At 41.9% G+C, this 26,113-nt stretch overlaps 1 protein-coding gene across 4 annotated transcripts in view; it reads left to right on the top strand.

Annotated features, from left to right (window-relative positions):
* Positions 1 to 26,113, top strand: part of PIP4K2A (phosphatidylinositol-5-phosphate 4-kinase type 2 alpha) — a 206,392-nt gene that overhangs the window by 128,051 nt on the left and 52,228 nt on the right. For all 4 annotated transcript variants that reach the window (XM_084620274.1, XM_084620275.1, XM_084620276.1 and 1 more), the window contains one exon: positions 7,951 to 8,103. In XM_084620274.1, the coding sequence (XP_084476400.1) occupies positions 7,951 to 8,103 (153 nt within the window). The remainder of the gene's footprint in view (positions 1 to 7,950; positions 8,104 to 26,113) is intronic.

Here is a 26,113-nt window from a genome sequence, read left to right as displayed (position 1 = left end):
CCAGTCTATACATTTCTAAAATGCAACTGGTTTGGTTTCTTTCCCTTTTCTTACTCTAATTTTTTTTCTTGTTTAGAGAATGAGCAGTTTTGAGAAGGGGTGCACACTGTCCGGCACTTGCCATCGCTCATCCCTTTCTGTCTGTTCCTTCCCTTCCACTATTCTTTCTTTCTCTTTCTCTCTTTTTTTTTTTTTTTAAGTTACCTCGTGTCTGGGAGCTCCTTTTATCTGGGTTACCTCTGAGATTGGGAAAGAAATAAGAAAAGACTGACAATCTATTTATAAAATCCCATGTACAGGAAGAGTTATGACAATTAGGGTGTGCTAGTGCCTATATATACAAGGCCCTGGCAATGATTGCAGCTAGATCTAGAAGAGAGATGAGCTGAAGAGACCTATGCTGCTTTCTTTAAGGAGGTCAAATCCAGTTATCTTTATGTATATTGATGCATATTCAGTTTATCTTATGTCCTGTTTGTTCACTTTCACTAGCATGCTATAATAAAAATCATCCAGGTACTCAATGTTGCCACCAAAGTCTAGATACAGCACTGCTGTTTTACCACTTTCCATCACAGAAAGCAGTGTGATACATTTTATCTCAGAAAATCAGAATTAGGGCTGTTTTTAAGCTGACTGCTAAAGTGCAACACAGTTCAGAGAGTACAACAGTATTTTTCAGTCTGCCTGTTAATCACTGTAACGTATACACCTTTTTGGGTCGATCTACACTGAAATAAGATGGTGCTTTTAAAAAAAATGTTTGTTCTAGTCTAGACTTATCCCCTGAGGTTAGTATCTAACCTTAAAGAGAAGTCCAAAAAATTGCACCCATTTTGTGATACATGCTGTGCACTGAATGCCACATTATTTTACTGTTATTTTCATGTCTGGGTCTTCTCTTACCAGCTGTCAGTTCATCAGTTACTGTACCAGACCCAGCTTCTATCAGGATCCCCTTGTCTATTCTGTACAATTCCTTAATGAAAATTGGCAAGGACCTGTGTGAAACTGACACGAAACACAAAAATGCCAATTGCCCCATTTAAACTATTCTTTACTTCCCTTTCCTACCCAACAGTCTCTTCCTTCTGCATCATCAATACACGTGCTACATAACTTTAGTATAATTTGGAAATGCAGGGGCACAAAGGGTTTTGGTTGATGGTGTCTGTTATTAAACCATGAATCAGGCAAAGCATATATGCTAACTGCCTCTAGGTGGGAAGGTTCCTTATTTTTAAAATGCATTTAATGTTTAGCAAAACAGCTGTTTTCACTATGTGGCTCCCTAAAACTTTTCTAGTCCAGTATATTTCCAGTTTGTGTACCCTATCATTTACAAATGTTGGCACATTTGGGCAAGTTTTCCTCCCTTTATTTAAAGATGATTGCTCTGATGTCCAGGCAACAGGGCTACATGTTCTAATGAAGCCTAGCTTTGAAAATTTGTAACTGGGTGATAAATGTAGCTAGTATAGTTGTGAAATGAAAAATTTCACATGCTGTGTGGAAGTTTTCCCTTAGCAAATCCTTTGTTTCTGTTTGAAAGGACCAGGGAGATTAAATTGTCTGCAAACATCTACCAGTACAAAACTCAGTACTACATTGGAACTACCAGAAAGTGGTAGCCTTTTCCAAGCAAATATTGTAATCGGCACAATACGAAGACAGAACTTTCTATAAACTGAAAAACAAATTAATTTGTTTGAATGATCTCCTAATCCAAATACAAAGAAAAATCACAGTAAACAACTTGCTAGTAGTATTAGAATTAAATAATACTCCTTACTTGTAGCCCTTCTTCTAAGGCTTAAAGGGAATTGTATTCTTCAGTGCCTGCCATTATTTCAAACTACATTTGTGATCAAAACGTGTCTTACCTAGGATATGTCTACAATACTAGAGGTAGGTCGACTTACAGACTGTAATTACTGCAGTGGTTCATGTCCACATGGCTCTCCTTCTGTTGGTGGTGCACATCCTCACCAGGAACGCTTCCACCAACTTAAGAGAGCTGGTGGGGCGGGGGGGAGGTGAGACCCTAGTCTCTCAGTTCCATGTAGCTCCCCGCTAGGAGCCTGGCTCTGCCTGGTTTCCTGGCTCCCTGTACCCCTCGGGGAGCACAACTGCCCCCCAGACTCCCAGCTCTCTTCTGGGATCAGGGCTGCCCCCCTGCTCCTCACCAAGAGCAGGGCAGCCACTCAGGCTCTGAACTCTGCACTACCTACCAGGAGTGAGCCAGCTGCCCTGATTCTCAGCAGGGAGCATGAACCTCAGTGCAGCTGGGCTCCCAGTGTGGAGCCAGGCAGGCACAGTCCATCTGAAAGTGGGCAGCCTGGGCAGCAGCCCGGCTTGGAGTGGGAAGCCAGGACCCTGGGGGCAGCTGAGCTGGGAGCCTGGGCAGCAGCCTGGCTGGAAGCCAGGGGCAGTCTGGGTCTGAGGGGAGTTAGGGTAATGGGAAGTACCCCAGCTGGGATCAGGGAGAACTTCCTTGTTAATTTCATGGCTCTGCAGAGACATGGATGCTGCGTCATCCTAACTACAGCAACATAAGCCCTACGCCTTTCATAGAGGTGGAGTTATGTCGGTGTAGTAGGTCACTTACATCGGCGGGAGCAAGGCTGTAGCGTGTACACTGACATAGGTCGACATAAGCTGCCTTACATTGACCTAACTGTGTAGTGTAGACCAGGCCTTGTAACTACAGGATGTGGCTCCCAAAGGGTGGCTATTGCTCCTCACAACTAGCTCTAGCAAGGATTCATTTTCATAATGTGACCCATATCTTGAGAGATAATTAATTCCTGGATCTTGTCCCCTTCCATTCACAATTGTGTGGACCATATCCTCTCCCATTTGCAATCACATAGCATACCAGTGGCAACCACAGCAGTTTCTTACATAGAAAGTTAATGCCAAGAAAGTGTTTAATGTATTTTTAGCTATCTCTTAATGCATTTCAGCAGCTAGAAACAGGGAAACCCAGCACCATTTGACCCAGGCAACTCTCCAGAGCCTTGCAGACCACCAGTGGTCTTTGAACCCAGTGTGAAAGCCCGTGAGCAATAGTTAACTCTCAACTGAGGTTTTTAAAAAACTCCAAAACCAAACATCCTCTCACTTTGTCTGTTTTGGGTTGGAGGGATTTTAAGGTTCCTTTTCTTCAATACTTATGGACTGAAGTATTTGGAGTTTTTCATTCACATCAAACTTTCTAATTCCTTAGCATGTGAGTTTTGACTGGGGATCAGAGGATAGTTTTCACACATATTGGCTATGAGCCTTGCAGAATCCTGTTGAGTTGTGCAAAGGAATTAGAATAGTAGCTGGAGTAGAGTAAGTGGGGGGGATAAATATTGGTATTCTGTACATTGAGAAATTTGGCGTGTGTGTGTGTGTGTGTGTGTGTGTGTATATATATATATATTTTTTTTTCCCCACACACGCCATATATATATATATATATATATATATATATATATATATATATATATATATATATATAATTTTCCGCACAATCCAGTGAAGGCATTTTACTTTAAAGGCACTTTCATCTTCCTCTGGCTTCTCACTTTATTTAGTGTTCATTTAACCCTGATTAATCTTGATGTTTTCTTGTGAGGACCTCAATTTTAAAAAAACAAGAAAGGGGAAGAAAATATGTGAAGATATTATTGTGCAATGCCTTTATGGCTGGAAATAAAAATAAGGGAAATCTGCAAAAATCTGTAGTTCACATTTACAGAGCCAACTGTTTCCTGAAAAGTAAGGCCCCAGTCTCGCAAAGGGACCTACATGGTGCACAAGGATCTTTCTGCATGAATCCAGTGGCAGGATCAGAGTCTAAGTGAGCAAATGTTTATGGAAATTGTAAGTGTCCTTATTTATTTTCAACAAAGGAAGACCAGCCAAATCTGTGAGTTTCACACAGGATTTCTCTCTCAAGCACTTTGATTGCGGGAAAAGAGGCCATCTTAGAAGCTTTCTTCATGGGCTGAAATTAATCAACAACAAAAAACCTACTTTGATTAGGTTTGAAAATCCTTGTTCAAAATGATCTTTTGTGAAAGGTTCTGGCGTAAACATGGGCCACAAACCTCTTTGATTGCTGATTTGCCCTTTTTTTTTTCCTGGTACATTTAATGTCTCTTTTTTTATACAAAAGCACCTACAAAAACAATGGAGTTTCAGAAACACTAGCAAGAAGTTTCAGTGATGAAGAGCCTTGTACGTTTTGTATGTGGGGACAAATTCTGATATCCTTACTCAAGTGTTGTAGTAGCACCTTTCTTTGCAAGTAGACCCTTCTCCCTTTAATGTGACCCTGCTGTAATAAGTGGCCCTCAGTGTAGGAAAGTAATCTGAATCTGGCCCTTAATCTCCAAATATTGTGACGGAAAATGATGCTGTAGATTACTTAGTAGGAACTGAAAATTTCAGAATATGCCTTCACACATCCACCTTCACTCACCTTTCCTCTTCCCTGTTTCAGTAGTGGCGGTGTGGACCACACCTCTTTGCAGTTCTTCATAAAAAATATGAATGCGTAACAACTCATGTCCTGCTCCTCAGTTAATTGTTTTCAAGATTTATGCCACGTGGCTCGCAAGTCCAAGGTTAGGGTTCATCAGGAGTAATATATTCAGAGAACTGCAGTTATTGACAAATAACCTAGTTTTATTTATATAGTTACCAGAGAATAAGACACCTTTTTCTTCTGGAAACAGTTGTAACTAATTACCCAGTAACTCCTGTTGTTGCTAACTAAATTATATCCTAATAACTGAGCAAGCGTTCATGTGACTACTGTACATGCAACAATAACCTGTAATTTACTTTTCTAAGAAATAATTTATTATATTAAATATTTAATCTTTGACATTTTTAAGTCCTAACATTTTTCTGGAGGTGGTAATGAAGCTGACTGCTACTGTCTCCAGGATCTGAAAAGCTTCTATTATATAAAGCTACATTTTAACCCATTACAAAGAGCTATGGAAACAAAACCGTTACACTGCAGCGTTTTGGGGGAGGAGTGGAGTTGTAGTGAGAATTTCTAAGATCATCAACTTAGTTGAAAATTAATCTTTAATTATAAAATGAATTGAATGCTGAGCATCAAATGTAGTGTTAAGGTGGTTGGTCCAGTGTCTCACAAATAAAGACCACAATTGTAAACAAAAAGTAACACCCTAGTGGCAGAACGGAGTACATTCCCTTGGTCATCTTTCCAGTGTGGAGCGAGGAACAGGGAGGGAAGTGCAGAGGATGGAACACCTGAAAGTGGATGATGATACATAAACTTGCAGGCTTCCATTCTATTTAAAATAGTGACTCAGAACATGGTGTGCAAAGCCTATCCTGCCTGTTCTGAGGAATCTCCACTTGGGGAAGTGGGTCTTTGAGATCCTTCCCACTGCAGAGAAGGAACTGAACCATCAGTGGCTGCCCCAAAGGTCTCTTTGGATCACAGGAGAGAAAGGGACATTCAATGCCCTAGCATATCATCAGCATCCTAAATATGTATGAAGAAGACAGTAGAAGGAATCACCATACAGCTGTTTCATCACATATGTCAGGATAACCCCAGCTGACCGTGTCTGCCTATTTTAAAAAAAAAAAAAAAAACCCGCAAAGTTTTTCTATTTTTCTCCCACACTCCATGTTATAAGTACTTTTCATTCCAGTTGAGCATTACATGTATATTTGGTATCTCACTGTTCTTGCTGGTCCTTGCTGGGCTGAATAAAGAAACCTTGTGGAAAACCTTTTCACTTAGTATTTAGGCCCTGATTCAGGAAAGCCACCTCAGTTCAGGACAGAATTTAAGTGTGCGTTTAAGGCCCATTGAAGTCAATGGGATTTATGCACCCTTCTTAAAGTTAAGCATGTGCTCAAGTGCTGTCCTGAATCAGCACCATCATAATTCCCACGCCTCATTACAAGTTACATAACCTGGCTAACATATGCTGTCTTCACTGAGCACTTCTAACTTGGGAGCCAAATACTACCTCTGGAGCCATGCAGAATATGCATGGCTCCAAAGTCCAAGGGACTTGTATGTGTTTCTCCTAAGAACAGATTTGGATCCTTGCAGTGCTTAAACACACTGATATATAAATCACAGTTTCACTAAAATGTACAGTACATATTCCTCAGTGTTTCAGTAAGACTGGAAAGTTTGTTCCTTTTTGGTGGTTTCTGCAGTAAATTAGAACAAGAAATGTCTTTCATTTGCATTGTCATTGCTGTGTACAGCCTCAACAATAGGTCTGGCATAAACAGCTGTTATATTTCTACCAGTAGTTGTATTTTGCTGTGCTGAGCAATTGATATATTATTTCTGGCACACAGTATATTGTGTATTTAATGAAGAAAGAAGCAGAGATAATTGCCCCACTAAATGGACCTCCGTGCCAAATAGAAGATGATTCTGTTAAAATAAACCTTTGTGGTTTTGGCCCCTTGTTCGCATGGAATGAACGTGTTTATAATAACTTTCTGAAAATGTTCTTATGCTTGCAGTGTGATCCTGCATCTATCTCTGACTCTTTCAACAATGTGCTATATTGAAAGATTAAAGTACATTGTACTGTGTTGCTACTGTAATTATTCTGCTTGTTTTAAGAGTACTAGGGCAAGATATTTGCTGGGACTATCACCATTTAAGGATTTGCAGTTGAAAGTTGCAAAGCATAAATTTATATTGTATACGAAGTTTTAATATAATTTTCTATGTAAATGGATTTTTTCCCCCAGAAAAACAATATATTGTAAGAATTCATCATATATTTAAAGGGAATGGGGGTTTTGTTTGTAGCAGCATTTGTTTGAGTAGAATGGCATTATGTGCGGTGAGGTAGAGGTTGGATTACTTTCCATTGTAGCCAATGGTAAGCAAAGTGGGGACTGGACTGAAGGCTCTATAAAACCAGAAGTGTTATAGTCTCTGAATATATTCCAAGAATTCATACCTAACTTGATTAGTCTTTTTGGAGTAAAGTCTAATTTTGTGGAGATTTAAATAGGGTGTAAGAGTGGTATTGTATGTTCTTACTACATGTTTCAATTTCATTATCACTATTATCATTATTTACATAACTGTTAAAAATTGTTAGGTACTATGCTTGGTGTATACCAACTGGTATAAACATTTATATCTAATTAAAGTTATTTTCAGCCAATGGTACGCTATATTTGTTGAACTTTACTATGTAATTTTCATTTTGCCAGTCTTAATGGTAAAAGTAATGCTGATCTGAGTACTCATTGGTTTTCCCTAAAATGCAAGAGAAGTAGCTTGAGGTCACACAAGCATCAGTCTAACACCTGCTAATCCTGTCGCACTTTGTATCGTCAAAGCATTATACAAAATTAACTAATTCTCTGAGTTCCCCTTTGAGGTAGGTAGGTACCCTCATTTTACAGAAGAGGAAACAGACTGCACATAACTTGCCCAAGGCCATGCATCAAATCAGTGGTAGAGGTGGGATTAGAACCAAGGAATTCTGACTCTATCTCCTGCTTTGTGTGCTAGATTACACTGACTCAGGCATTAATTAATATTAATATGACACTGCTCTATCTGATTCATCTTGTATGTGCAATTATTGTGGTGTACTATTGTATTTCAACTGTTTTATTCCCTATTTAATTTTCTTCCAAAAATTGTTCTTAAAATAGAGTACGAGATCAATGTAAATTAACTTCAGAAAGATCATTTAAACATTGGTGGATGCTGATATTTTTATCTTTGCAAAATATTTTGTGAAGTAAATTGACCACTCAGCCAAGCTAGCAGCAGACAGTTAGTTATTTTGGTAGAATTGAGCAAGGTGCAAATGTTTTGTAAGAGACTAGAAAACAAATTTTAATGTACTGCACGCATTTCAACTACACTGTGTATTTTTGTCTGACATGTTTTCCTTTTTGTAATTAATGTGGCAGAATTCCTTGACAAGAAGTGCTCCACTTGCTAATGATTCTCAAGCACGAAGTGGTGCCCGTTTTCACACCTCATATGACAAAAGATATGTTATCAAAACTATAACAAGTGAAGATGTAGCAGAAATGCACAACATTCTGAAGAAATATCATCAGGTAATATTTTCGTTACTATCAGGAGATGAGAAGTATTAAATTTAATTTGGAAAAATTTAAATGAAATTCTCTGTGATAAAGGAAGCGTTTTAAATATGTGCTATTTTGGCTATAGAGATGCTGCATTATTAATGTATTGTCAGTTAATTTCAGGTTATTTTTTCTTTGGTATGGCAAAAGATCTTGATAAGTAATTGTGAAAATAGGATCAGTTCAGATCATTTAGTTCATTTTCCTTTTGTGTCACTTACTGTCATTGACTAAATGCTGCTTATATATTTTAGTAATACTGATTGCAAGTGATGAATATCGCATTTATATATAAAAATGAAAATAAAGTGTGTGTGTGTGTGTGCGCGCATATGGAGAATACTGCTGGATAAATAGGTTTTATCGGTATGAATTTGAGGTACTTCTCAAATTTTTGCTACTCATGTGACAAAGCCATGAGGGAGTAATATAAGTCATCTCAGATGAGTGCTGATAAATGTAAATGTTGTGCTTTTGTAATCCCTGCCTGCTTGGTGTGGCACTCTATCCCCATCCAGTAGCACCTAGACCATCTAGAGATTAATGAGTCTGCTACAGTCTTAGCTAAGAGCCATGTGGCTTTTAGATCATGCAGTAGAGGCTCATGCATTTAACTCTGGAGGTTCCAGGTTTGATCCCAACTGTTGACGACCAGACTCTGTCAGTGTTACAAGTGGGGTTGCAAACTGGGAAGTCTCTTGAGCTCAGGACACGCTTCCACAGCTAGGTGAGGTATGTAACCAATGCTTACTTGGTGTGGTGCTGTGTCCCCCCTCTAGTGGCACCTAGACCATCTAGAGCAGTGATTCTCAAACTTGTATGCTGGTGACTTCTTTCACATAGCAAGCCTCTGAGTGTGACACCCCCCCCTATAAATTAAAAACAATTTTTAATATATTTAACACCATTATAAATGCTGGAGGCAAATCGGGGTTTGTAGTGGAGGCTGAAAGTTTGCAATCCTCTCTCCCCCCCCCCATGTAATTACCTTGCAACCCCCCTAAGGAGTCCCGACCCCCAGTTTGAGAACCCCTGATCTAGAGTTTAATGAGTCAGCTACAACCTTATCTAAAAGAGCCATGTGACTTTAGCTCTTGCTATAGAGGCTCATACACTAAGCTTCAGAAGTCCCAGATTCGATCCTGCCTCCTGATGACTGGGGTCTGTCGGTGTTACACTATGAGAATAGGCATGTGTTATGAATTGGAAATTCCTGAAATTGGAGTAGAAGAGCCTTATATAGTATCAGTGAAGTGGGACACAGTGAGGAGAGTATTACATAGGAAAGGAAAGAGAGACCAGGGAGCAGGAATAGAAGAGGTTGGGTGAGGCAGCAAAGGAGATACAGAATCAGAGGCACAGACAGAAGAAGGCAAACGATGATGCTGAGCAACAGGATAAAGGTGTCATGATCTCCCTTTCTTCATTCATAGCCTCCTTAAAACTTCTGCAAAGTATATCAGTGACAATTCATCAAATATAGGTCACTTAGAAAAAAACAAAAATCTTTTCTTGCTTCACAATTGACCCTTCAAACACTGGTTTATGGGCCTTCTTTTCAAATGTTTATAGATATGCATAACTATGCACAAATGCAAGAGTACTGTGTGTATGTACTGCTGGATCTGACACACAGTGCAGACCTACAAAGTTACTGGAAGTCAGGCCTGATATCATTTATTTGAACTTCCTTGCTATATTGATTGATGCTGCAAGAAGACAGCATTTTCCTCTGTTTCTTTAGTGCCAAGCATGTTTATGGTGCTTATTACATAATACCAGTGATGGTGTGTGAGATTATGATAATTTTATTAATCCTGAAGCTCAAAATAAAAGCTGTGAGCAACTGCAGTGGTATGCAGGTGACTTTGTGTCAGGGAGGGAGCAAATGAAGAGAATGCAAAGCTTTGTCCTTTTTTTCAACTTCTAGGAATGGGAGTGGAGAGGAATGTTTAAACTCCTTTCTCATTAGGAAGAAAAGAGAAAAGTTTCTGCTTTGCAGCATCTGAGGGAAAATAGGGAAAGAGTGATGCTCCTTCCTTCCAGCAGCCAGAGGGCTGTAGAGGAGAGGCTGAAAGAAAGAATGAAGCTCCCCCTCGCTCTTAGCAGTTGGGGCAGGGAAAGAGGAGGAAAGAGAACAAGGCTTTCGCTCAGTCCCCCCCAACCTTTGGTATGTGGGAAAGGAGGCTTCATAGAATATCAGGGTTGGAAGGGACCTCAGGAGGTCATCTAGTCCAACCCCCTGCTCAAAAGCAGGACCCATCCCCAATTAAATCATCCCAGCCAGGGCTTTGTCAAGCCTGACCTTAAAAACTTCTAAGGAAGGAGATTCCACCACCTCCCTAGGCAACGCATTCCACTGTTTCACCACCCTCCTAGTGAAAAAGTTTTTCCTAATATCCAACCTAAACCTCCCCCACTGCAACTTGAGACCATTACTCCTTGTCCTGTCCTCTTCCACCACTGAGAATAGTCTAAAACCATCCTCTCTGGAACTACCTCTCAGGTAGTTGAAAGCAGCTATCAAATCCCCCCTCATTCTTCTCTTCCGCAGACTAAACAATCCCAGTTCCCTCAGCCTCTCCTCATAACTCATGTGTTCCAGACCCCTAATCATTTTTGTTGCCCTTCGCTGGGCTCTCTCCAATTTATCCACATCCTTCTTGTAGTGTGGGGCCCAAAACTGGACACAGTACTCCAGATGAGGCCTCACCAATGTCGAATAGAGGGGGACGATCACATCCCTCGATCTGCTCGCTATGCCCCTACTTATACATCCCAAAATGCCATTGGCCTTCTTGGCAACAAGGGCACACTGTTGACTCATATCCAGCTTCTCGTCCACTGTCACCCCTAGGTCCTTTTCCGCAGAACTGCTGCCTAGCCATTCGGTCCCTAGTCTGTAGCTGTGCATTGGGTTCTTCCGTCCTAAGTGCAGGACCCTGCACTTATCCTTATTGAACCTCATCAGATTTCTTTTGGCCCAATCCTCCAATTTGTCTAGGTCCCTCTGTATCCTATCCCTGCCCTCCAGCATATCTACCACTCCTCCCAGTTTAGTATCATCCGCAAATTTGCTGAGAGTGCAATCCACACCATCCTCCAGATCATTTATGAAGATATTGAACAAAACCGGCCCCAGGACCGACCCCTGGGGCACTCCACTTGACACCGGCTGCCAACTAGATATGGAGCCATTGATCACTACCCGTTGAGCCCGATAATCTAGCCAACTTTCTACCCACCTTATAGTGCATTCATCCAGCCCATACTTCTTTAACTTGCTGACAAGAATACTGTGGGAGACTGTGTCAAAAGCTTTGCTAAACTCAAGAAACAATACATCCACTGCTTTCCCTTCATCCACAGAACCAGTAATCTCATCATAGAAGGCGATTAGATTAGTCAGGCATGACCTTCCCTTGGTGAATCCATGCTGACTGATCCTGATCACTTTCCTCTCATGTAAGTGCTTCAGGATTGATTCTTTGAGGACCTGCTCCATGATTTTTCCGGGGACTGAAGTGAGGCTCACTGGCCTGTAGTTCCCAGGATCCTCCTTCTTCCCTTTTTTAAAGATTGGCACTACATTAGCCTTTTTCCAGTCATCCGGGACTTCCCCCGTTCGCCACGAGTTTTCAAAGATAATGGCCAATGGCTCTGCAATCACAGCTGCCAGTTCCTTTAGCACTCTCGGATGCAACTCGTCCGGCCCCATGGACTTGTGCACGTCCAGCTTTTCTAAACTGCCTCCTAGATTCCCATCCACTTTTGCTTCCCCTACTAATTCTTCCCGGTTTGTGAGCAGCAGGTCAAGAAAAGCTCCCCCCGCTAGTTGGCTCCTCTAGCACTTGCACCAGGAAATTGTCCCCTACGCTTTCCAAAAACTTCCTGGATTGTCTATGCACCGCTGTATTGCTCTCCCAGCAGATATCAGGAAAATTAAAGTCACCCATGAGAACCAGGGCATGCGATCTAGTAGCTTCCGCGAGCTGCCGGAAGAAAGTCTCATCCACCTCATCCCCCTGGTCCGGTGGTCTATAGCAGACTCCCACCACTACATCACTCCTGTTGCTCACACTTCTAAACTTAATGCAGAGACACTCAGGTTTTTCTGCAGTCTCGTACCGGAGCTCTGAGCAGTCGTACTGCTCCCTTACATACAGTGCTACTCCCCCACCTTTCAAATTTATCACATCTGTAAGCCAAGGCCATAGGAGCATTTGGGTCCTGTAGCAGATTCCAGGGTCAGCACTCTGAGAAGTACCGAGTACCCCATTTCCAAGCATTTGGGAGTGCTGCTCACTTGGGTACCCTCATCAAACCCCACTCAAAGACCCTCATTGCTGCTTTTAGCTAGTAGATTTATTCTTTTGACTAGTAAATATCTGATTTGCAGGCCCTGCCTCTTATTACTGGTCTTCACTTGAAATAAAACTGTAAGTTTATGTAACATCTAAAAAACCTGTTCCTTCTGATATTCTGTTTCTTAGACTTACAAAACTTATAAACTTACAAAAAATAGAATGCAGGAGAAGTCAGATGAAATGAACAGTTTTACTTATTGTTTTAGTCAAAATATTCATACTTGTGAAAATCTTCCTTCAAACACAGCACAAGCAAACTAGGAAGGCTGTCACATATCTCAGGATCTGACATCACAAACCACTCATACATTACTTTCATGATGTCATCACAATCTGTTGATTTGTGTATTACTTCACAGTTACCTGGCTATATTTTCTTTGTTTCTCTCCCTCTGTATAAATGCAATATAAGATTAATGTATTTTTATTTTGCTGGAGATATACACTGTCATTTTAGTAAAAGATGATACTTTGAAAACTTCTTAGTGACAATTTAGCAGTTAAAATTATTCTCTAATTGTAACTTGAGCTTTTCTTAGTTGATAAAGCTTCCAATCTTTGAATCATAGCTTTGATCTCAAAGGCATTTGATCTGTAAATCAGTGCAGCAAACAGTGTTACCGAGTTTTTGTCCAGGTAATTAATGGTAATCCTTATTATCTGTGAAGTTAATTATACAAATTTTGAGATGGTTGAACTAGTTAAAATTCAGATTACCTTTCAGAATAAACAATCACTCCTTTCAAGAGTTTGACTGAAGGACGAGTCTAACATGAATGAAAAATCCTTGATGGTGTTTAATGCTTCTATGGCATTTTTAAAATGTCAAGCTCTAAGTTAATACCTACAGTAATAGTAATTAATAAGATGTCTGCACCAGGGGTACATCGGTGGACTTTACACCAATTAAAGAGAACCAAATATCATAAGAATGGGGAACATGTACTATACATACTTGAGAATGATTTTAGCCTGGTTGTTTAGGTACTCACCTGGAGGTGGGAGATGCAAGTTCAAGTCTCTGCTCCAGTGAATTAATTATTAATATGTATTCTGTCCTTAATATTGTTGATTCTTTAGTAACTTGAGTCAGGTGTGGGCTGGTATAATCTTTGGATATAGTATTAAGAATTAGATATAAAAATACTTTCTGCTGGAGAATTTCAATGCACTTAACAAATGTTAACTAAGCTTCATAAACCCTGAGAACCAGATGAACAGAGCAGTTTCAATGTATGGTATTTTTCCTTAGGTGTTTTTGACAACCTGCTGTTAAAAGAACAAAGTGATTGTGATAAAGCTGAAAGAAAAAGTTAAATCCAGATAACTAAAATAAACCTTGTTGCAATGGCATTTGTATTGGAGTGGTTATATCAGTGCACATATACTATATGAAACTGCCACTGGAAAAAAAACAATCAAAGTCTTTAGAAGTACTGTGGCTGGTCTTGGACTGCTTTTTAGTAATTTGTCAATGGGACAATCAATATTCATATAAAGAAAAGGAGTACTTGTGGCACCTTAGAGACTAACCAATTTATTTGAGCATGAGCTTTCGAAGTGAGCTGTAGCTCACGAAAGCTCATGCTCAAATAAATTGGTTAGTCTCTAAGGTGCCACAAGTACTCCTTTTCTTTTTGCGAATACAGACTAACACGGCTGTTACTCTGAAATATTCATATAGTGTATGATGACCACTAGTCCCTAACCAGTTAATCTTCTACACAATGCATGTTGGTGGATTTTTCCAATACATAGAAGATAAAACTAGGTTTTCACTTCTACCAGATAAATATCCTTTTGTGTTTAAATTTTCCAGGGCTCACAGTGGTCTCCCTGGATGGTGTATTTCTAATATAGTATTGAGTAGCATTTTTCAAAACCTGTCATGTTAGACTTTTCCCCATTTACAAGCTTATTACTGCTATTTTACATAAGACTTTCCATAAAGTAGCAGGAAATAGATGAAAAGATCAAATTTAATTAGACTCTAATATTAGAAACTAGTTATATACAAGTATCCACAATTAAAAAGTTAAACTGAACTAGTCTTGAAAGTATTACATGAAAAATTACTATAAAACAAGAAGGGTCACTGTAAAAAAAAAAAAAGCGTGGGGGGGGGCTGATTGAAGCTTTAATCTGACTTACTAAAGCCTCTAGTCAACTGATCAGATGAGCCTGGGACTTTGCTTTTTTTCCTATAAAACAACAACAAAAAAAACCCGGTAGCCCAGTGGTGAGAGCACTCACCTGGGATATGGGAGAATTAGGTTTATGTCTTTGCTCTAAGAAATGTTTATTTATATGAAGTGGAATACCTCCAACAGGAGAGACTGAGAGATACTCACCCCAGAATACCCAATAGCCTGGCCCAAAAATTCCCAGCCTGCTCCTCACTGATTATATTTTGTGGAGGGCCTGATCCAGTAGAAACACCTAATTTGAGAATCCTGCCAGGACGTAGGTGTGTGCTAGAGCTCCAAGAAGCTCAGCAGCATCAGGACTTTTAGGCAGTTTTGAAGCTCTCAGTGGTGTCTAAGTGTTGGACTTTGCCACCTCAAGTGGCAGTTGGTTAAGTGCATACTGTCAACATTTAAAATTCTGTCTTGTATCAGGAGAATGGAGAATAAGAGCAGTATGCAAATACGCTAGGGAGCTTTTAGTGCACAGCATCAGGGTCCAGTGGAAAATTAGTGCGCAGAATGCTGGAGATCTATAGATGTACAATCCGTCTTGCTGCACAGTAACTGTCTAGACAAGCCCTTAGTCTGAATTTTTTAAAATTGTAAAGGAAAACATTTATATTGACATTAGGCTTTAACCTAAATTTAAAGAGTCATCTTAACTATAAGGTTTTTATTTTTCATTGAGGATAAACTATTTTAGAGGTACATTTAGCAAGACATGTATGTCAAATTTTCTAGTTTGTCATAATTTTAAATGTTTGAGAAGCGTCTGAAAATTCCACCTCCTAATTATAGCAGAATTTTCACAATACTGTACTACAAAAGAAAAAGGTTCCTTAATATAATGCATTGTGTAAATGCAGTCTCCTGTTTTAAACCTCCTTGGGATAGGATTTTTAAAAACTAAGGTGTACTTGTGGAAAATGTAGAGAACTGATGCTTTTCAGTAGAAGTCACTCTTTCATGACTAAGCACATTAAAGCTGAAGTCTTGTGATGGCTACAGTTCATCCATTTTCAAAAGATGCAGTGTAAGTTCCAGCATTCTCATTTATCACTGCGGTATAATTCTACAAAAAGGCAATTTGATGTTCTGTTAATTTTAAAAGTGAAAAAATACCAAGTGAGTAAGGAAAAGGTAAACACACATTTTATTTGTGGGGTAGCAAGATCTTCAGAGTTTAAAAAAACACAAGACGCTGCAGCAGCCATGAGGTGTTAAGCCTCATCTAGTCTAGAAAAGTTGCACCGTATTTATTTTTAAATTGATTTAGTTTGTGTGCCTCATTAGAGGGTTACACCAGTTTAACTTGATCATTTTTTAAATCATTTTAGTTAAAAGTGTAATTTTTCTAGTATAGAAAAAACTTTAGAGCTTGCAGGAAAATGCAAACCCTCAATCAAAATGTACTGTGATAAACTCAGGACAGACTGCTGCAAGGGTGGGGTAGAAAAGTCCCAGAAGGGTAAAAGTCCCTCCTCCTTATCAACTGAAGAGGGGTGACTACAGGTCAATCAGGTTCAGCTGAGAAGGGGTTACCAGAGATCAATTAGGCTCAGCTGAGAGAGAGTTAGTTACCTGAGGGCAATTAGGATCAGCTGATTCCAACTAAGGTCTTCATGAGACCTTTTTTAACCCTCCCCTGTTTTTTGGGGGGGGGACGGGGGGGGTCAAGCTGCCAGTAGGTGAAGCGCAGCAAAACAGCAAGCCTCACCAGGAAGGGAGGCTGCATTCCCTCCCATAAGGGAGAAAAAACAACCTAAAAGACTGGCTGAGAGAAGGAGCAGACTGCCCCTGGGCAGCCAAGTGGGACTTTTTACCCCAAGGCCATCTCACCAAGGCTAAAAACAGCTGAGGCTGGTGAGACCGAGAAGGTGCTGTGCCACACGTGGTGCCAGGGGTGGGATCCTCTGAGTGAGATTTTTTGGCGAACCATCTCATGGCAGAGTAAATCAACCCCAACTAGAAGGAAAAAATGGAGGATGTATTGAAGGCATTGGTGCAGGCCACCGCGGCCCAACAAGAGGCTACCAGGATTCAGATGGCTACCCAGCAGGAGTCAGTGCAAATACAGCAGGAGACTAATCAATTACTGATGAGCCAGGCGGCCCAGGATCGAGCCATCCTGCATAAGGTTGTGAACCAGCTAAAGGCCCTGACCACCCTGACGCACGGCTCCCATGGGACCCAGCCCCTGCGGGTCAGCAGCTACTTGCAGAAGATGATGATGGACGATGATATAGAGGCGTATCTCCTCATGTTCGAGAGAACAGCCCTGCAGGAGGCTTAGCCCCAAGACCACTGGGCCAGTATTCTGGCTCCTTTTCTGTGTGGGGAGGCCCAAAAGGCGTATTTTGACATGACAACAGAATCAGCTACAGATTACCCCTAGCTGAAGGAGGAGATCCTGGCGAGGTCTGGCATGATGACAGCTATAAGGGCCCAGCGATTCCACGAGTGAGAATACCGGGACAGCAAAGCACTGAGGTCCCAGCTGTTTGACCTGATCCACCTAACCTGAAAGTGGCTGTGCCCCGAGACCCATGGCCATGAGAAAATTGTGGAAGTCATAGTTTTGGACAGGTACATGATAGGGCTACCACCTGACATATAAGGGTGGGTCAGTGAAAATGATTCCTCCTCCTATGATGTGCTCTCGTAGAGAGACACCTAGCGGCCCAAGAACTTTCTCAGACCACCAGGGAAGGAATGCGCTGAATAGGAGGCAAGCCTCTGTGCCGAGGGCCCGAGTTGCCATAGACCTGGGCAGAACTATGGAGGGGAGGAAGGAGGCTGAAGAGCGGCCAGAGATTGCAGGGAGAGTTGGGGACTGGGGGAGAAAGACTCGGGGGGTAAGGCCCAACAGCCCAAAAAATAGGGGGCTTCCCCGAGCAGGGTACAGATGTTATGCATGTGGTGAGATAGGGCATATAGCTGCCCAGTGTCCGAACCTAGAAGCAGCCACGCAGCCAGGTGGAGGGAACAGTCCAGTGCAATGCATAGCGTTCATTAGAGCAGTCTTCGACTCTACTCAGGCCAGAGCCTTCTTCCCTGAGGCTCAGTTCCAAGCCATGGCGGACCTCATCTCCTGCATGCAAAGCCACCCTCTCACCACCGCTCACATGTGCTTGTGATTGTTGGGCCATATGGTGGCCTGCACTTATGTGGTCCAACATGTGCAGCTCACTCTGAGGCCCCTGCAGGCATGGCTGGCCTCGGTCTACGTCCCCAACAGACACGGCATGGACCAGGTGATCAGGGTCCCAGACCAAGTGCTGTCGTCACTCACCTGGTGGCAGAATCCTGCATGGGTGTTAAAGGGCGTTCCCTTCACGGCTCTGTCCCCATCAGTGACCCTAGTCTCCAATGCTTCGGACCTGGGGTGGGGAGCTCACGTGGGCGATTTCAGCACGCAAGGCCATTGGTCGAGTCATGATTGCTCCCTACGCATCAACGTCAGGGAGCTCAGGGTGGTTCGTCTGGCCTGCCGAGCCTTCCTCCCTCACATAGAAAGCAGGGTGGTCCAGGTCCTGACGGAGAATACAGCGGCTATGTTCTATATCAACAAGCAAGGTGGAGCCAGATAGTCTGCCCTTTGCCAAGAAGCCCTCAGGCTCTGAGACTTCCATGTACAACATGACATCCATCTCATAGCCAGGGCCAGGAACACTTTGGAAGATGGCCTCAGCAGGACAGTCTTGTCTCTCCACAACTGATCCCTCCATCCGCAAGTGGTCAGCATCATCTTCCAGAGATGGGGGACGCCCCAGGTGGACCTATTTGTGTCCAAGCAGAACAGGAAATGCCCAATTTTCTGTTCGATTTGGAGGATCAACAGAGGCTCCCTGTCAGATGCTCTTCTACTCCCGTGATCGGGGGCTCTGTTGTATGACTTCCCCCCTGTGTCATTAATTCACAGCGTCCTCATGAAGATCAAGCAAGACATGGCCTACTTGGCTGTGCCAGCACTGGTTCAGCATGTTTCTGGACCTCTCGGTGGCTGCTCCGTTACAGCTATCTGTCAGGCCGGACCTGCTGTCCGAAAACCATGGCAGTCTTCTGCATCTGAACCTGGTGGCGCCACACCTGATGGCTTGGCTGCTGCATGGGTAAATGTGGAGGAGCAGGAGTGCTCAGCCGGTGTCCAACAGGTCCTGTTGGGCAGCTGAAACCCCTCCACCAGAGTGACCTACCTGGCCAAATGGAAACGGTTCACTTGTTGGACCTCGGATAAAGGTATTTGGCCCAAATGGGCCTTGCTGCAGTTAATCCTGGACTACCTTCTGCATCTCAAGCTCCAAGGTCTGTCCCTTTTATCTATCAAGGTCCACTTGGCTGCTCTCTCAGCCTTCCATCCACCTCTTGAGAGTAGGTCAGTTTTCGCCCAGGACATGGCTGCCAGGTTCCTCAAGGGCCTTGAGCGCCTCTATCCATACGTTAGGGACCCCGTCCTTCTGTGGGACCTGAATCTTGTTCTGTCGCAGCTCATGGGGTCCCCCTTCGAGACTCTGGCCTCCTGCTCTCTCCTTCTCCTTTCCTGGAAGGTCGTGTTCTTGGTTGCAATAACATCTGCCTGCCGGCTGAGGGCGTTTACCTTGGAACTACCCTATACAGTCTTTTACAAAGACAGGGTCCAGCTGTGGCCTCACCCAGCTTTCCTGCCCAAGGTGGTCCCACAGTTTCATACAGGGCCAGGACATTTACTTGCCTGTCTTTTCTCCAAAGCCGCATAAGTCGGAGGAGGAGCATAGCTTGCATTACCTAGATGTTAGGAGGGTGCTAGCCTTCTACATTGAAAGGACCAAGCCATTCTGCAAGTCAACGCAATTGTTCGTTATGGTTGCCGACAGGATTAAAGGTCGTCCAGTGTCCGCTCAAATAATTTCTTCGTGGATCACTGGCTGCATTCACTGTTGCTACGATCAGGCAAAGGTGCCACCTTCAGTGATTGTCACTGCGCACTCAACCAGGGTGTAAGCCTCTTTGGCAGCTTTCCTAGCTCAAGTGCCTATCAAACATCTGTAGCGTGGCCCCTTGGTCGTCCATCCACACATTCATGTCCCATTACGCACTTACCCAGCAGGCCCGGGACAATGCTGGCTTTGGTAGAGCAGTACTGCAAGCCACTAGACTGTGAACTCTGAGCCCATCTCTGAGGATGCTGCTTCCGAGTCACCTAGAATGGAATCAACGTGAGCAAGCACTGGAAGAAAAAATGGTTACCTACCTTTTCATAACTGTTGTTCTTCGAGATGTGTTGCTCATGTCCATTCCGTTACCTTCCCTCCTGCCCCTCTGTCGGAGTACTGAAAAACAATAGTTTATTATTTGTATTACTGTAGAACCTAGGAGCCCTAGTTGTGGACCATGATCCCATTGTGCTAGGTTCTGTAGGAACACAGAACAAAAGATGGTCAAATTCTAATTGAATGTATTAGCATAGAATCTTTTTTTAAAAAAAGTTTGTTAAACTTGTGCATAGTGTGAATCATTAACTAGCTCAGCACATAAATTCAGAATGATCCCTGAAGCTCATTCAAAAGCCAACACAGAATAAAAAGTACAAGGAGGAAAAAATGTTACTTGGGAATGTGACTGTAGATTGGCTGAATAAGAAGGAAGGCCGGAGGAACACATGAGAAGCTTCTGGAAGCATTGTGATGACATAAAAAGAGATGGCTCCATAACTAGAAGAGAGACTTGGAGTTGATTGCAGTATTTTAAGTTCTGTGAGATTGAGAGAGGGAGCAGTTGGCTGGGTTTATCAAGTGATATAGCAATGACCATAGTTTCCAAGGGCAGATAGACAGTGTCAAGTGGAATAAATTGCTAGGACTGGACCTACCAGAGGCAGTTTTCTAAATATGACTGAACCCAGACATCATCTTCCTCCAGATGTACCAGGATTACTCCAAAGATTAAATTGCTACCGGCCAGTGGTGTAGGAGTAGTAAACACCCAGGCTCTGTGAGGGTGAATGAAGGACTGGGGTGATGACATAATTGCAGAAGTAGGTCAGGAGTGACACTGGAGTGTGTAAGGTGAACGAACACTGCTTGTACATTGAGATTTTCTATAAAATGAGGTCCATGAAGGGACCTAATGACAACTGGTGCTAAGAATGGAGGAGATTTTAGTGAAGTCACTATGACAGAAACTTAGAAGCCAGCTCAGAGCACAAGAAGCAGATAAGATATCTTATGGATAGGGATTCCAAGCCTCTGGGATAAAGGCGCACAAGATTACTCTATGGTATACCCACCCTTCTGGCCTCGTCATGAGTAGCTGCCTATGCTGACTGCATATTTTCTCTCTTTCCCCAGGTAACTGTACATACCAGTGGTACCTGCTACACTGCCTGATGTCTCTATGGCAACAGACAGCCTGTAGTGAACAGCACTGTGAAGTGCAGTGGAGAGGGAGGGAGAATGCCCAGCAGCAGTGGTATGGAAGAGTGGAAAAGACTGGATGTGGGTGGAAGGAGAACAAAGAAACCAGATAAAAAGCAACAGCAAAAAAAATAGAAAATAAAAGCAGAAACATGCACAAAGTCGGACAGAGGTTAGAAAAGAAAAAAGATGATAGAAAGGTAGGTGAAAGAAAATAGGTGAGAGAAGGCAAACCACACCAGGGCATGGTGCAAGATTGTTTGGAGTTCAGGAGCTAGCATGAATTCATTGTGTTGGAGGTGGAATCGAGGATTTGAGTCCAAGCTTGAGAGGCATTGCTGGTGGTGGTGGAGGAGGAATTTTTTAGCACAGATGAGGGAAACTGGAGATGGAGAAAATTTTTCAACTAAAGGATGATGATGATTAGCAGCCAAGGAATTGGGATAAGCCACTTGTAAAATAGGAGGCTGGAAAAGAAAAGAGAAATCTTCATTCAAATTGTACTTGATTTTTGTGCATGTCCTACTGTAGGTGTAAAAAGGGTATTCTGATATCACTCTGAGGGCTTGTCAACACAATGAGGATTTAATGTGCACTATAGTGTGTGCTTTCTAAAGTGCACTGATGTGTTGCACATGAATTCGTCAATGTGGACCCTGCTGGTGCACACTAAAAATTCCTTAGTGCCCTTAACATAGTACTATTTCGAACAGCACTTCAGTAAAGCGTACTAGGGGACATTCAGAGTGCACTTGTAGCATCTATGTTGGCCAGTTAATGTGCAATATGTTAGTGCGCTTTAGAAGTCACTCCCCATAGAGTGCATTACCCCACTATTCGACAAACCCAAGATGGGTAGTTCTTGACGGAGTAACCAACATATTGGAGAAGCACAGAGCAGATAAGGGTAATTTTTGGAGCAAAATAGTAAAATGAGGAATACAATGTGCTGAGTTACTTATATCCAAAATTTAAGTCAAGAATCTTAAATTCTTTAGAATATTAGTGTGATTCTGTGTGTGTTTTATAATCTTTCAAAGGGAAACGGTTCATAGGTGTTCTGCCATGAAGGACCATTGGTGGGGGCTTTGCATGAAGTAGAGAAAAGACTAAAGACTTTGGACCAAATTCTGTGCTGCCTGAACACCATGCAAATCATGAGGTTGCACAGGATGTTTTCTACACAAAATGTGGCCCTTTGTGCTTACACTAAAATTCCTGTTCTGTGAAAATGGCCTTGCTACAGAAAATCAGGAGAACCAGAAAAGTAAGGCTAAGCCTAATTACTACTTACTGGACTGGAATTCTTGTTTCTGAGAGGGAAGGGAAAAAAAGACCACAGAAGAGCTTTAAAGAACATTTGAACAGTTCACATCTGTTATGTTACTTCATTTAGTTTAAATACTTGGGATTCTATCATGGCCCCATTGAAGTCAATGGCTAAATTCCCATTAACTTCCACAGGACCGGGATTTCACCCGTAGTTAAATATTTACCCTGAATGTTGTGCATTCCAGAGGTATTAAACCTGCAGCTCATTTATCATAAATCAGTGTTTTATGTTAGGGTGTAGGCTCCTGCTATCAGATCTGAGTCCTGGACAGACACAAAAGTTGATGGTTCTCTAGCCAGACTTTCAAATTGATATGTAAAACTAAATATTGTGTTCTCTTGAGGCCTCGTATCTGTAACAACCTGAGATTTAGGACTGAGAGTCATGGACTTGTGCCTCAGAACTGTTCATGAAAAATTGAGTTAAATGAGTGCAATTTCATTTAAATCTCAAATGATTTAGCAGTGAGAAGCATCTTTCACAGCTTTTACAAGACCCATGATGAATAGCAGATGTCTCTTGCATTTAACTTTTCATTGCTTTCTGTGTTTGTCTTGTAATTCAGCTAATGAAACCCTTCCCTGGCTCAGCTACATGCCCATCAGATAATTTTCCTGTTAAATAGTTCATCAGTGGAATAAATTCTATCACACTAGGGCTTGATAAAAGAATAGTACTCAACTGTATCCTGAACAAATGTGTAAACTTGTGTAAGGTTCCTTTTTTAATTTAGAGACAGTAATTTGTTATAACACAATTCTCTGATCTAAATTTTCCAAGATTAGGATTTTTAACCTGTTCTCTTCCCCCCCCCCCCCCCCCATACAATGATCTGTTTTCTGCTGTCTAGGAACAGGAAATGAAAGCGAAGGATGAGCACAAAGGAGCAATGTCTACCGTTGCTTCTTTAATGTTTTCAAAATATTTTTTAAGTTACATCATTAATCAATTTACACCTCCCCCTCTCCTCCTATGGCTGCTTTAATCTGCACTATTGCTATTTAAGCAATTTATAATTTAAGACCACTATAACTTTGGTCACTTTGCTGACAGCCTTTTTGTAAATATAATTATTTTAAAGGGATAACAAGGTAGAAATAGAAAATACAGAGTACATTCAGAATTAGCATTTGCAAAGTACATAATTAAGTGAGAAGGGGATGTTGAATCTTAGATTGCGGAGGAATCAACAGCTCTTCCCCACTCAGGCACTGAGGGATCAGGATTCAGCCACCTGTGATATCAGGCTGGTTTTACCAAAGTCGTCCTGCAGAAAACTTTTTTTTTTTTTTGAGGCATTCTTTATATATTAGAAAAGATCTGAAAAGGGCTTGATTTATTCTTCCTGTGTCACCACTCCAGTCCACCTAAGAGCTCACCAAAGTCATCCTTAAAGAAGGGTGAGAGCCAGGATCTCTTTTTTTTTTCTCTAATGCAAAAAGAGTCAGAGAAAGATTTTAGATTGAGAAGAACGTAGAGACTTAGTTTATATAGCTCAGAAAGGAGAATTTAAGATCACAAACATTTGCTACTCATTTCACCTTTAAGATTTGTGTTCAAGAAAAGGGTCATATAATTGCTTATTTCAAAACTATACTTGGATGCACAGAAGATCAAAGGTGCCCCTATGTTGATGGTACTTTATTTTGTTAAATGTAATACAACCCTTCTGCTGTGAAGAAAGTCTAGGAGAAAAATCATCTATCCAAAGTAATAAGAAAAATGGATAGTAGGTTGTTTCATGCAACATCCATATAAGAAAATGGATTTTATACACATAAGGACTTGTAATTGTGTTATTAGCTAAGTATTATCAATATTTTAGCAAGGCTACTTGATGTAATTTTTTTAATGTTCTTTAAAAAAAGAATTAGCCTTTATTGTTAAAGGAGTGAAGGTCTTCTGTTTCACTGAAATTAAGCAGTCCTACCATGAATACTTTGCATGTAGGCAGTGTTAACATTATTTTACAGATGGGGTTGCTAAGGCACAGAAAGTTTGTGACTTGTTCAGGTCACACAGCGAGTAACAGAGCTGGGCTTGAACACAGGTCTCTTGACTCTCAAACCATGCCCTAACAGCTAGGAGAGGAAGGATTTTCCAGTGGTTAGAGCAGTAGCCTGGGACTCCAGATACCCAGGTTCAAGTCCCTGTTCTGTCGTGGACTTCTTGTATGACCTTGGGCAAATCACTTAGGGCAAGGTACACAAAGGGATTAGGTGCTGCAACACCTCATTCCTAGGTACCCTTCCTCCCAGTAGAATTGACAGCCCTGAGCTAGGCACCCATGCTCCACATACGTTGTTTGGAGAAAGTTAGGTTTCTAAAAGGATTCACAGAAGTTGGGAAGCTGAGTGGGGAGCTACCTAAACTAGCTAGTAGGAAATGCTGAGGAAAGGGGTGTGGTCTACACTCAGCCTCTCAGAGGAAGTTAGGCCCCTAACTCCAGGCTGGAGGAAGGTACCGATCACCACTTGGGATTCACAACTGTTAATCCTTTCCTGGATTTAGGTACCTAAATCAGGTCAGCCCTTTCTCAATAGATTCCAAGGCCAGAAGAGACCATTGTGATAATCTAATCTGATCTTTTGCATAACACAGGCTATAGATCTTCCACAAAATAATTCTTACAGTGCATCTTCTAGAAATCATCCAATTTTGATTTAAAGATTGCTGGTAATGGAGAATCCATGACAGCCCTAACCATTAGAACAATTTGTTAAGGGTCATGGTGGATTCTCTATTGCTGGCAATGGCACTTAAAAATCAAGACTGGATGTTTTTCTAAAATGTATCTATAGGAATTATTAGGGGGAAGTTCAATGCCCTTTGTTATACAGAAGCTCAGACTATATGGGAGAAAGACCCCGTTGTGCCAGTAGCCCAGAGGTTATGGCACTCACCTGGGCGGTGAGGAGACCTGTTTTCAAATCTCCACCTGATTTGAAGCAGGGACTTGAACCCAGATTTCCCACAGTCCAGTTGAGTAGCATAACGACCAGACTATTGGATATTCGTGGGTAGTCTTTCTCAGTCTCTTCTACTGAAGCAGTTCCACTTTGTATAAATAATTAAATATTAATTTGGCCAGAGAGAGAACAAAAGTGAGAGGTTGACTCAGTAGCCCCGTGGTTAGGGAACTCAACATGAGATAGTTGACTTGGGTACAAGTCCCTGCTTCAAATTAGGCAGAGTAGGGATTTGAACCTGGGTGTCCCACATCTTAGGTGACTGCTTTAACAACTGGGCTATTTGGGGACATTTGCTAGCCAGCATGCCCCAAAAAGTCCTTTGTTGTCTTACATACGGACTAGGCCTGCTCAGCATATGCCTAGAGGATCATGTCCCTCATGTTAGATAAACTAGATAAACTGTTTACCTGACCTGAGAATCCCACCAGTACTGGGGCATGCTCTGCACAGTCAGAACTTAAGCAGTTTTGTGCATGCCTACCAGTGGAAACTTGGGTGCCTCTGGGACTTTATCAGCAGAAACTTAGGTGTGTCTGCAGTGATAGGCGGCAGCTGAACAGGTATTTTGGGAACATCAGTGGTGCCTAAATACCTTTGTGGATATAGCCCTTAATTGTCAATTCCCCATCTGTAAACTGTGGATAATAGCACTTCCCTACCACACAGGCTCTCAGATACCATAGTAATATGGGCCATAAGTACTTCAGATGGATTGACCACTCTCCCTTTA

Source organism: Lepidochelys olivacea (assembly GCF_965140295.1).
Source record: "Lepidochelys olivacea isolate rLepOli2 genome assembly, chromosome: 2".
Taxonomy (NCBI): Eukaryota; Metazoa; Chordata; order Testudines; family Cheloniidae; genus Lepidochelys; species Lepidochelys olivacea.
Note: the sequence above shows the minus strand (reverse complement) of the source record. Positions and strands in the feature narration are given on the sequence as shown.